The sequence below is a fragment of the Pocillopora verrucosa genome, chromosome 13, assembly GCF_036669915.1.
Source record: "Pocillopora verrucosa isolate sample1 chromosome 13, ASM3666991v2, whole genome shotgun sequence".
Lineage (NCBI taxonomy): Eukaryota > Metazoa > Cnidaria > Anthozoa > Scleractinia > Pocilloporidae > Pocillopora > Pocillopora verrucosa.
Window position 1 is genome coordinate 14,927,231 of NC_089324.1, and position 13,002 is coordinate 14,940,232.

General features: G+C 38.4%; 1 protein-coding gene across 3 annotated transcripts; it reads left to right on the forward strand.

Moving 5' to 3' along the window:
• Positions 1-2,654: 2,654 nt before the first annotated feature.
• On the forward strand, positions 2,655-8,502 carry LOC131770822 (potassium channel subfamily K member 15-like). 3 transcript variants are annotated; one of them, XM_059086552.2, is made up of 3 exons: positions 2,655-2,800; positions 3,860-4,243; positions 6,702-8,502. In XM_059086552.2, the coding sequence occupies exons 2-3, from the start codon at positions 3,910-3,912 to the stop codon at positions 7,463-7,465; spliced, it is 1,098 nt and encodes a 365-aa protein (XP_058942535.2). In that variant the 5' UTR covers positions 2,655-2,800; positions 3,860-3,909; the 3' UTR covers positions 7,466-8,502. The 3 variants fall into 3 exon arrangements, with proteins under 3 accessions (XP_058942535.2, XP_066016498.1, XP_066016499.1); XM_066160401.1 differs by lacking the exon at positions 2,655-2,800 and adding an exon at positions 3,401-3,499; XM_066160402.1 differs by lacking the exon at positions 2,655-2,800 and adding an exon at positions 3,517-3,584.
• Positions 8,503-13,002: the final 4,500 nt, after the last annotated feature.

Sequence of the window (13,002 nt, forward strand, 5' to 3'; positions counted from 1 at the left end):
TCTGGAAATGCAATTTTAAATTGGGAACAACTCCCAGCTCTTGCCAGTGGAGAAGTTGGAACTTTCTCGATTAAAAAGCCGTTTGCTTCATTAAAGTGAAAAAGGCACTTGGTTTCCCACGCTGAATTAAATCACGTCCGCGCGCGCCCCACTAAAAATCCTGAAACTTGCACTTTGCACTATCTTCGGATCAGCTTCGTTTGATTGTGAGATCTTTTCATGAAGCGTGCTTTCTCTAGCCTGCAATAGGTCTGTAAGGCGTCCAGCCGGATAAACTATTATTAGTTCCACTCCCCCGGCAAAGCTTCTCTCGACTCGTCTCAAACCTTTTTGCGGACGGAGAAGTGCGCGTCCTGCAGGGCTTATGACAATGAAGACCTGCTTTCCTTTAAAGGCCCTAACTCGGTCCATCAAAATATCTCAAAAGAACTTTTCGTGTTTTGCTTGGTGCGTGGGAAATTCTTGCCCATGAAACTGAGTTACCTTTTTTGGTAAATTTTATTGGCTGCCTCATCCCAGAGTCCACTCGATTTTCTAAATGGAGCCGCTACCGCCATTTTGCTTGAACCGAGAAGACCCTGGGGACAATCTTGCTTTACGAAGCCCTCGCGGTGTTCTGGGCCATTTTGAAATACTTCTTGGAACCCGAGAAGTTCACCCAAAAAGAGTTCACGCAAGTTTCAGTCGTATTAAGAAACGCAAGCCAGCGCTATTTCTTCGCGCAGCTGGTGACTGTTACGCTCTGTGGATATTCTACCAGTAGCTTTGTGACAATGTAACTTGAGCGAAATGCAGTTTATGTTCGAATTTTAAATCAAATATCAGCGTTTTCTTTTTACAGACATTTTGGAACTGTACAAGAAAATTTGTGTTCTTTCGTTGCAAACTTGTATTTAAAAAAAACGCGATATAGTTTTGAAAAAATGTTTTAAATATTAAGGAAACTCGGTTGTTAATAGATATTCAAATATTATTTAATTTGAAAACTCTTCCGTTTTCCGTTTGAATTTTAGGTTAAAATTGGCCGATCAGCGAATGAAATCAATAATTCACAACCAGTTCAAGTGGAAAAAAGCCCTATCTTCGATTGAAGTTTACACTGAAAGTCATCAATGCGTGAAATGGTCGAAAAACCTCTGCGAATTCAAATGACAGCCCAACGGTCACCAAAAGAATGTGTCTCTAATTGGAGTGAATGAATTAAAGCTTGAAGAAGATCTATTTAAGGAAGTGTTGGAAATCGAAAAAGATAATTGTGGGCGAGTGAAATTCAAAATGAGCGATCCTTATTCAAACGAGGCCCCGGCTGACAGAGATGAGGAAATGGAAGCATTTGATATCTCTCCGATGGCTTTATCCTTCGAAGCCGCCGGGATAATAGGAGTTTGTTCGACAGTAATCATCGGTAACGGGCTTCTGTCTGTCCTAAGTTTCAGAAAACCCAGCCAGTCTTATACGGGAAATACCAGCCTTCTTTTCGTCGCTGTGACGGATATGTTTACGGCCATCATTACGATGCCGCTCATGGTTGCTTCGTTGTTGGAGTTGAAGTGGAAATATGGTGACGTGCTTTGTAAAGCAACTGGAGTTTTGACGATGCTTTTCCTCTTTACAAGCTTAATGGTACTTTGCCTTGTTTTATTACATCGTTGCTGGATTGTATTTTGTTCAAACCAAGAACTGGAGTCCATGGCAAGAAAGCAAACACTGATATTTATGGTAGTCGTTGTCCTAGCAATCGCCATTGCAAGCCTTGCGTTTCTGATCAACTGGAAGAGATTTCTCTCCAATCCAACAAGACTTCTTTGTCGGCTTACAAATTCACCAAACTATATTGCGTACAGAATGTATTACTGTATCTTCTCCATGATAACACCTTTGCTGATAATTATTTTGTTGCTAAATCGAAAACCACAACCAGCCACCTGAATATAATTTGTTTTTGATTTGTTTTGAACATCTTACACGTTATCAGCATTGAACCATGAAATACATAGGTTTAAAGCGGATTCCGTGCAAAGGACTCAGACGTCTTCTTTGTCCCATACTTGCTAGTCAAAAGCGAATGTGGTCGAGCTTAAAATTCAATACTTTCTAGGGCTTTCAAAAACGTTTTCAATGAGCGGCTGCCGCTGTTGTGAGCCCGAAAAGGGGACCTGAGGCGAAACCAAACACGCGAGCCAGCTCACATGCTAAACAGACGGCGACAGGATATCTTCCAGGCTGTGGAAGACCGCCGGTAACCGCCTATTATGGAAATCCCTTCTGTTTTCCTAATTATATTTACAGCCAAGATGCTTTAGACATTGCATGGTGGTCGTTGCAGTAATCAAAATACTTAGCTCGCTAAAGAGATTTGTGTCACCCAATTTCAGAACATCCTAAGGGTCTGTCTGTTTGAGGCTCGATTTATCGTAGGGGTATTTGAATTTTTTCTCTGTTGCACGTACGTTACATAACGAATAAAAATACATTCATTCACATCTTTTAATGTTTAAAGAGCTTTGTTTACGATAGCGAGATCACATGTCAGACTCAAAAAGACAAACATTCAGAAATTATATCTTCCACACGTAATCAGCGCTAGCAGTGAAATTGTGCGTTGATTTTCTGACCAAGATTGTGCCGCTTTTGACGTTGTTTTCCTTGTTTCGCCTTACTGTTACAACCTCGGTTGCAAGATCCTCTCTGAAAGTCAAATCCAAGATGAAGTATCCACAGTTTTCAATAATGGCAGACCACCCCATTAATTTTGAGAACCCATTAATTTGACTTTGAAATGGATCATCAAACATCTCTCGTAAGCATGAAATAATATACCTTTTCATTTACCACACATGTATTTTTTATGTTATGTGGTCGGTTCGTCGCTATAATTGATTAGAAAGAGAAATGGTCTTGTTACCATTGCCGGCACGTCACGAAGTCACCAAGGAAATATCAATTAAATACTTGTCAGTTTGTAGTTTGAGAAAAGTTCTAAAGAAACTGTTCTTCTAAACACGAATACTCTGCTATGCTTAAAATTTTTCAACAGAAATATAACATAAATTAAATAGCGCCGGTTGCTGAGATACGAGAGAACCACTTGCGCAAACAGAAATTGCATCTCACTGATACTGGATCAGGAAACTAGATACTAGAGGGAAGGGCATGCAATTATGAAACTCAAAGCTTTTAACTCAAACATCACTGAGATTAGGCGAACAATTGTATCATAAATTGACAGGCGCCGTTACTATTGTCGATGGCGACTGAATTTTAATCAATCAAACTCAGCTTTTTACCAATTTATTTCCATAGACGGGATTAACAGAAACTCCCGTTAATCAAATGCTTTCTAAGACTATCGCTCCTCGATCTATTTTAACGTGAGATTTACGACGAAAACCGCATGTTTCGCTTTAGGTGGCGTTGTGAATTGATGTTTTACAAGTTGCTCCTGGGTAAACATGTTTAATTTTCATCTCCTACGCTTCATAATTCTTCTTTTTTCCAGGTAACGTTATCCTCTCGCTGGGTTTTACCGTAAAACTTCACAGGAGAATCAATACTTTCGTGATTTGCCTCGTTAACATTACAAAGTAAGCCGGCGCACTGCATGATTCTAAAGGAGCGTTTCAAAACCACAATTGATTTGATATGTTTATTTTCGATATTTTTGTTAATGTAGACATAAATTTATGCACTCCTTACTTCTTAAAGGGTATCTTGCATAAAGTTTTCCTTTTCTCCCTTAAAAGACTTCAAAACCTTTTCTTAACTTTGCAAGATGGATTTATTATTAGCAATTAAACTCGTTTTAAATGGTATGTTTCTAAAGTTATGAAATATTTATTTTATTTTTGATTAACCGCAGAGCGTATGGCGTAGCAGAATCTCTTGAACTAGGAGAGAGAGTGGTTAAAAATGCAAACAACGTTTCTACATTGTCGAGTACGAGATAACGCAATGGAGGTTTCTGACAGCTCAAAAGTGCTATGCATTCGCATGGTATTGTTTTCAATCTATGTTTTGGCTGGAGCTGCCGTTTTTCAAGCAATTGAAAGCCAGGAACAACTCCAAGAGATAAGAAGCCATCGAGACACAAGGAAAGAAATTTTGCAGAAATACAACATCACTGCAATCGATGCCGACCGATGGATGGAAACGTTTCCGTCGACTGTCCTGGGAAATGAGGGTTTTCTGGAATGGAATTTTGGAAATTCTTTCCTTTTCGCGATGGTAGTACTAACTACAATAGGTAAGATTACCAATTGTCTCATTTTATAAGGAAAATTCACACCTATCGTCAGCTTTCACACAAGTTTTCATGTCAATGACATGTTTTCACATGCAGTTTTGAATTTTTAACGATTTCGACTCTCAATATCCGAGTCAATTGTACTGACCGCGATGGCGCCACTGATAGCTTTCAGTAGCTTCGTGCTAATGAGCTTCTCGCGAACCTTAAACAACATTAGGATTGTAATGTATTGTAACAGAGAAAATAATGCCAGCGTTAAGTAGAAAATGATAAGTATTATCGGAAACATTCCGAGTAAATCGGATGAATCAAATGGGTTAAGACAATAATCACCTTTATCCTCTCGAAAGTTTCCCCGAAGAAACTTCTGTTTAAGAAATTATTTTCCCGTGGGCACCAGCTAAACTGGAAGCCACCTCCATGATCAGTAGTCCAATTTATCAGCAGATTCGAATATATTGGCTTTAAAAGGGCATTCTAAAAAATTTCCGCCCAGGCGTTGGCGTTACGGGAATATTTAAAAAATTGGAACAATTTTGTCAGATGTAAATGTTAAGAAATTTTTCATAACACTCAAAAGGAGGTATTTTTTTATCTAAGTAAACGTGGTCTTTACTCTTGTAAAGAATAAGTCAACAGCATTCAGTCCACAGCCATCATTTTGAAAGCTGCACCTTTTGTTTGTTCCATCAAATGTTCATTCAAAAAAATTAACACAAAACTACACAACTAGAGATTCATGCATAAGTGATTTCGATAAAAAACAAAATAAGTCTACTCAATCTTAGCTGCGTTTACTTCTCTCTTATTCAGAAAGAGCGTACCAAAGAAGGAAAAAACTGCGAATCGTTATGCGATTCGTTTTTCAAACAAAAAACGCTTTCAGTTTTCTTCGTCGAATTGCCTGAGCCTGGAAATGTAACCTTTTTTTTTTTGAGGGCGATGAAAAAATTATGAGCACGGAAACATTCTATGATGAAAGTCATAATTGAACCTCAAGTTTCTTTAGAAGTGTATTATTTTATTTTCTCATGAATTTTAATCTTTATTTTATATCAATTTATGCGACTTTAAGATTCAAACTTTTTTATCATTGGTTGATATTGAAAGCATTTACACCGATATTTTTCTTTACAATACAAGACACTCGTCTAAATCACACTTAAATTAGCTGTGCAAAAAAGGTTTTGACAGCACGAACTCAGAGGTATTGTGGAATATTTTGTTTCGAATGAATTAAAAGTCATGCCATTATTTTGAAAATGTCGTCCTTGTGTAGCACACATTCGTCAAATAAAAGAATTAATAGAAACGTTATAGCCACCTTTAAAGCATAATAAACAGTTCTAAGTGAATTTATTGCTCAATAGTTTCAATTTAAATTTTCACACACTAGGTTTTCAGCCACAAATGTTACCAGGTTACCAGGCTCTCGGCGAGCAGGCTCCCGTGTTTAGGTTTGGCAAAGCCGCCTAATATACCATTGGCGACCACTTATGGAGAAAAAAGTTATTGAAACCAGTGACCTTACGCTTGTCAAACATAACAAACAGAACAGAACCATATCAAAGTACTACTCAATAGCTTTTATATGAATAGTCAAACTCTAGAGTTCCATTTACAGACTTAAAGGCTAGAACCACCAGACTTAATTAGCAATCGATAATCTTACCACGGTAAATGATTTGAACCAGTGGGTAACATGTGATAGTGTAGTCTGATCGTCAGTCCAGGTGAGCGTAGGTCCTGAGAAGGACTGTTTATACGAACCAGACTTAGAATATTCGACTAACAACAACTTTTCACTTGACTTCGATAATGACTTCCGCTCAGGTTTTCGAAACGTCAGTCACCACTACCAGCAACAGCACTTCTCGGGATGACACTCACCTGGATGATCAGACTACACTATCGCAATCAACGATCTTGCAGCTTAATAATTACAACATTCATTTGAATCGATCGTCACACTTAAAGGATTGATGAATAGACTACAGCGACCGTAAAATGCTCTTTTTGTAATCTTTAAAAATAATAACACGGAAAAGAGGATGTTACTATTTAAATGATATTACTACATCTACACGAGAGACGCCTACCAGAAAGTGATTGAGGGAGAACTTTTCATGTATTTATTTTCTCAACATTAATTACAGTGTTAATTACCGATCATTATCTATCGCCTAGGGGCTCAGATGACTTTGGTTAAGTCGCAATAAAATTTACCTGATCCCCCCCCCCCCCATAAGGCTCTGTAAAATTCTAATGTTCTCCCCTCATTGGTAGAAAATGTGCTTTAGTACCCCCTGAAATGTTTGTTGGCGACGATTGATCCCTACTTCCCAATCCGTTACCCGTATACTATGTGATCCCCCAACATTTTCCGACCCCCCAACCCCCCTCCCCCAGGCAATAAAAAATGACCGGCCCCTAGAGTGTTTTTTTCTTTACTTAGGCTACGGTAACATTGTACCCAAGACAGTACAAGGTCGTCTATTTTGTGTCGTCTACGCTTTATTCGGAATCCCTGGGACGTGTTTAACTCTCAAAGCCGTCGGAGACAAGATCGCGGAAATATTCACAAGACTCGTTACAACCTTTGAGCAACGTCTTCTAAAACGACCACACCCTCGACATGTTGAGCTAAAAGTAGCGTCCATGACAATTTTTTTAACCGTAATTCTCCTGTTACCACTGATGTCTCTTATAGTGAAAGTGAGACATCAGGAATGGACTTTCATCGATAGTTTTTATTTCACGTTTATAACGCTGAGTACAATTGGATTTGGGGATCTTTTGCCGCAGTTTAACAAGGATGCCGACTACATTCTTGTGCTCCTAGCGTTTGTGGGTCTTGCCTTCGTCTCTAGCATTTTCTGTTCAATGAACACAGTTCTTGAGCAGTATGGGGTGAGTGCGCGCGTGGTGCAGTCTTTGCGCGAGAAACGCAAAGACGAGGAAATGTCCACCGTGGACGAAGGTGCAGATTTAGAAAAGAAGGATAAATCTCTGTGCGATTCAAATGGCTTCAAAGATGGCGCTGTAATGGGGAACGACAAGCATGTTCTTCAAAACGATAGTACCGAGAACGAAGAAAATGGTGACTTGGAATTAAAACCGCTTTCTAATCGAAATAGTTTGATCATAGATGAGGAGGGCAAAATGGCAAATCGACGAAAAAGAGGAAGTACCGTCAGTCTTGGAATATTCCAATGCTAAGTGTTTATATTACCGCAACAAAAATTTTAGGATCATATGCAATGAATTCGAAATTTTCACGTGGCGAAGCTGCAAGGTAGTTTCCTGCACGTTTTTGAATATTTTATCGACCCTGCAGAAAAAATGTTCAAACTAATGAAATACACATCTGATTAGATGAAACATTACAATGTTTCAGCCAGTTGGGCCCGATTGGCAAGGTTTCCTCAAGCAGATAGGTGCTTTTAATCATTCAATTACAGTTTTTATGAAATCTCGATATAACAATGAGCCATTTTTAGTTGTGCACTTAGTTGCCAAGCTTTTGATTTGGAGTGAGGCTGAAGGTGGCCTTGTTGTGATGGAGACCAGTATCTAGTTAGCATAATAACGAGGTAATTTACATTTGAAAAGCAGCAAGGTTTGTATCTTAACAAGATCACCCTTAGCTTCACTCCTGTTCAAAGGCTTGGCCACCAAGTACGCAGCTCTCAAATGAACTATTCAGGAAATTATTGTCTCAATTAAGGATAGGATAATTTTCGAATATTTCAATGCTAAGATAAGTTTCGAACCACTTTCGCATCGTAATAAAAGTCGAGGAGTTACACATGGTGAGGCTCTGTTGAAACAAAAGATTTATCAAAAGCATGCAGAACAAGCTATTGCATTATTCACAAGATGGAGTCGACTCGAAGTAAAGGTATTTAAACGGAAGTCTTTATAGGGATATTAATGTTTGCTTTTGATAACAAATATTCAATGTTTAACTCGTCTGTTTAAAAAGAAGGATCGAAAGCTTATAACTTACTGTATTTACTTCACAGCGTATACGCATTGATAATTCATAGATAGAGTTAAACGAAGAAGCACTTGTGATAAATTATGTTTTACCGATAATGTAAAATCGAAGAGGTTGTTTTTCCGAAATGTTGAGTGTTGGAATGCGCGGCCGCTAAGCTGAAAATTTTTCATAAAATGTCGACAGCCGCCGAGCAAAAAAAAACCGAAAGTATTTTGGGTTATGTCGTTTCAAGAAAAGATAACAGGAAATTCTGCGACTTTTTTTTCGCTCAGCGTATTAAAGAAAGTGTGGAGTTTACCAATCACACGAGAAAATAAAAGGAACTGCAACGGTGATTGTCCTTGGATGACTTGTATTTGCTTTGGTTTTGTTTGCTGTATAACACAAAGGAGCAAATTGCTTTCGAAGGTAATACTGGTAAACTTCAAACCATTTGCCAAACACTCAACACTCAGCAAAGATATAACAATAAAAGGTCAACGTTTTAAAGTGGGCCACTGGCCCTTTGCCACTCGATGAATACAGCCTTGACAGACTCATATTCTATCAACGAGTGAATCTAAGTTGACGAAAAGTTGAGTGTTGGTCGATTAAAGTACGTTCCAACAAGCTAAGTTTGTCAGAAGTAAAAGTGACGTCGAAATTATCAGTAACCAGCTTGAGACGTGAATTTTTTTCTTCCTGAGTTGAGATATTCCCACGTACCGAGCAAGTCGTACATTCAGTCAATTTCAAGACTACGAATAGTCCCCCTTCCTGGCGAAGGTCGTTGCGCGCATTTGAAAAAAAAATCTACAGAATTAAATTGATGCTTGTGTGCCGTGCATAACTCTGGGATTTAGGTGCTTTGAGTAGTTCCTCGGGGTGAACAAAAATCAATTGTTGTTTTCGTGTTTTTCGTTTTCGTTTTTTGTATTTTTGTTTTTTTTTTACTCGTTTTTGACGGATCTCTTCCCAAAGGAAGGCGTGCTCGTATTCTAGTCAACATCAGACGGGCAGAACCTCATAGGATGATCTAAAAAAAGGTTAACTTCGACTTTTGACCTAAACGTCGAAAACACCTTAACTTGTATCGATACATTTCGTAAATATTTATAATTCGACTTTTGAAAAGGCCAGTAATGAGTAATTATTTCTTTCTTTTCGGCGGAACGTGAAGGGTTAGCATGTGTCAGATAAAATTTATTTTTTCATTTGGTTAAATATTCCTTTATTCATTGCACTAACGCCAAACAAGAACTTAAAAATCTTATTTATTAAGTTGACCCTAGAGTTGTTTAATCTTGTTTCACTCTTTCGCGTGTGCGATTGTTACACATTTGAGTCAAGAACTTCATCATATTTTTTTCTTCCGATCAGTTATCCACAAAAATTTATCTAGAACCTCAACTTTTACGAAAAACAGAAGCGAACGATGGATCGGAAGTTCAATTTGCAATTGAACAATTTACCTGTAGTATACAAAACACTTAAAAATTGTTTTTGCTTCGAAAAAAGGGCCTTTTAGAAGGATTTCTGAGAATTTATAATCCAGCCAATTACAACTACTTACCTTCCTGATGATATATTAAATCCATTCAGAAACAGTTATCGATCTACATCGCTAAAAAAATTGTCAAATGAATTTGATAATTAATAAAAGAAAACTGCTTTTCACTGATTTTGGCATTCGTTCTGTGGGACTTGCCTCAGCACTGACGAGACGTAGTTACAATATTTACCGTTTAACTGCAAGTATTGCAATTTTTCTGCCGGCCCGTCTCTGTATTCAAACGCTGATGTTTGGTAAGTGAAGGCATCGACACTATTTTTCTGATTCAAACCTCGCATAAAATGGTTCTGAACATTAAAACAGACAAAGCAAATAAAAGTTATGTAATTCTTTTATCAAATGAGTTGATTATGCAAATTGGCCACGGTAAAGAGTTCCAACGCTGACTTTTCGAGCGTTAGCTCTACCCCACCGACGCGGTTCCTTTAGAAAATTACCCACTTCATGAATATCAAAGAACCTGGCAAACTACGAATACGTTTACTAAAGTCCAAGAATTCGAAATAAAAAGAATTGCAATCAGATTACAGGACAACAAAAATCGGTTGAAAACCATTTACAAACGATCATTCACTTAACGACACAAGCATCAGATCGAAGAACAGTGTCCGAAGACTTTTTTCAATCGTTCTTTTTCTTGTTCTGTTCAAACGCCTTTTCTCCTGTAGTTCCAGTAATACCTCCTGCGGGCGGTGGCCTGGCCTCTTTGGGACGCCAATAAACCCAGATAATGCCGTCCTGAGCAGGATAGCCAACTGACTCTGCTCTCCTTCGCTGTACAGGCGGTATGATGCGCAGTCTTGACAGCACCTCACGCCCTTGCCTCTCCCACTCTTCTCTGGATATCAACGTTTCCGCGGTCTCGGTTGAAGTCGGAACACGATTACCACGGCTAACTGCAGTGCCCATGGCTGGTAGACTCCTTTCTGTCGAATATTTTAATCTAAAAGGACACTGTCGAAGTTGTTAATCGTTTCCCTCTGTTCAAAACGTGATTTTCAATGGGCGCGAGAACTTCAAGCAACAAAAGGGTATAAATTTGACGTAACTGTTGCCATGGTAACAAACATGTCGTCATAGCAAATCGACGTATCATAACAATGAGGATAATTATTCAAACTTACCATCTCCCTTATTCTATTTACAATGTGGAGAATTTTGTGGGAAAATGGGCTGAAAGGTCGCTTTTTGAGATGATCTTTTCGTTGCTAGTGTTCAAAATGCGCCAAGATTTCCTTTCAATTTCTCATGGAGACGGAGATTTAGCAAAACAAAATTGATGTCAATATTTAAGAAAGTCATCGTGAAAGAAAATACTTTACACGAAAGAGGAGAGTTAGGGAAGGATTTTGCATACGGAACTTGAAGAAAGAAAATACTTTAGAAGAATTTTCTTTCAAAAGGCGTGGTAAAATCCTCTTCTGGAACAAGATAAAGAGATAAGAGCATATTTCCTTGGTGCCGATTTGGTCCTATCCTGTGAGAGCTTGGGTCCGAAAATTCGTGACGATAAAGTTGATTGGCAAGGGTGTTATGACGCAACTACGATCGTTCGGTCATTCCCAGTGTACTCATCTACCTACCAGCCTAAAACATGCAGTAGCAATGGGAAGGACTGTACTTTAATCGTTCGTTACCGGGCAACCTCGATTTCAGAGCCAGCTTTACTTAGACAATCGTGGCACTCCAGTCGGCCATTTTGAATTCTCGACGGAGGTTGCCTTTCGAACATAAAAGGCGATGAAATGTTCTTAAATTTCAGATGTCGGAAATAGAGCGAAGGATTCTCCTACAAATAGTTCCGATACCAAATGACAGACCGATAATTCTTGCATTATGTATTTACATCATGCATGCATGTGTGATTTATCAAGTATCACATATAATTATAACCTACTAAATTATTGTTAGGATTCGTTATGATGTTCCAGCATAACTGCTGTCTTTGAAATAACTATATAAGGTACGTTTCAATGATAATGAATGCATAGTTAGCCACAAAGATAATTTATGCACAATGAATTATTCATTCACGAATCTTCAATTACTTTTCTGCTCTGTTATTTTTCCTAGCATAGTAAAAATAATAAAAAAGCTGAGGTCATCATTAATTTTTATTATTAATTTTTTTCATTGCAATGCTGCGACAAAGTAGCCAGGTTTGCCTGTTATAGCAAGATGGAAAGCTTTCTTCGACTTTGCTGAATTTCGTATTTTGACTCGTTATGACAGTGACAAGGGCTTTAAAATGTTTGAAATGTTCTAGTTCGCTCCATTAAGATATAATTTGTTTCATTTCAAGACATCGCTGAAAGCGAGAAAGTATTTTCCACAACTGAGCGAAGTTTCCTCTTGGAATATGGAGTTTGCTCATGCAGGCCTTTGCTTCTTGAACGTGCATGGCAATGCAATTATATTTTACAAATTGTTAATTCCACTAGCGGCCATGTAAATTTCTCGCGATTTTCTGAATAGATACGCCTAGCTGTGAGAATTTTATTCCATTCCCACTGCTTCTTCGAATTCGTTTTTATTTTAGGATGTATCGTCTTGGTCAGCCATTTCCCGTGGACTACTTTGTTGATTGAGGCGTATGTGAAAATTGTCTTTTGTTTGGTGGAACGTTGACAACCATTCGAGCACCAGAAGAGCCCAAGGCGTCTAATTATTGTTTGCTTGGTCAACTGTCTTTAGGAAATTCTCCTCCTTTTCCGTTTTTTATTATTACTGTATTTGGCCACGAATATCTTCGTGGAGCCCAGTGAATCCAAAGTTTGTTTTTATCAATGTTATTTGTAGCCTTCTCATCTTTGATGAAAGCTGCTCGTCTCCGACGAGACGGCGTCTCAATGTGAATATACGGTACAATGAATTTCTTCTTTGGTTTCTTGACATCTGCATTTTCACTAGAGAATGTCCTCCCACACACAATAGTGTCGTTGCTTTGAAACGTCCGACTTGGAACTGAACCCATTGTTTGCTGAGGTTGAGAAGTTTAAATTGACAATTCGCCGACAAAAACGGTGAAGGCTTCCAATATTGTTGACAAAAACGTAATACCAAGTGATTATCATTCACGTAAAATTTTATGCATGTTTCTGGTTCGTGTCGGCGTTACTTTAGCAGCAATTTAGAGACAATCTTGGCAGTAAGTGACTGTTTTTTCACCCATAAATTAATTTCCCAATATAATGTGCTTAT

What these genes read in the sequence shown, in the direction of transcription:
- LOC131770822 (XM_059086552.2), top strand. Translation starts at nt 3,910, where the DNA reads ATGCAAACAACGTTTCTACATTGTCGAGTACGAGATAACGCAATGGAG. An exon ending in GGTAGTACTAACTACAATAG is followed by an intron (nt 4,244 to 6,701) that starts GTAAGATTACCA and finishes TTCTTTACTTAG; the next exon opens with GCTACGGTAACATTGTACCC.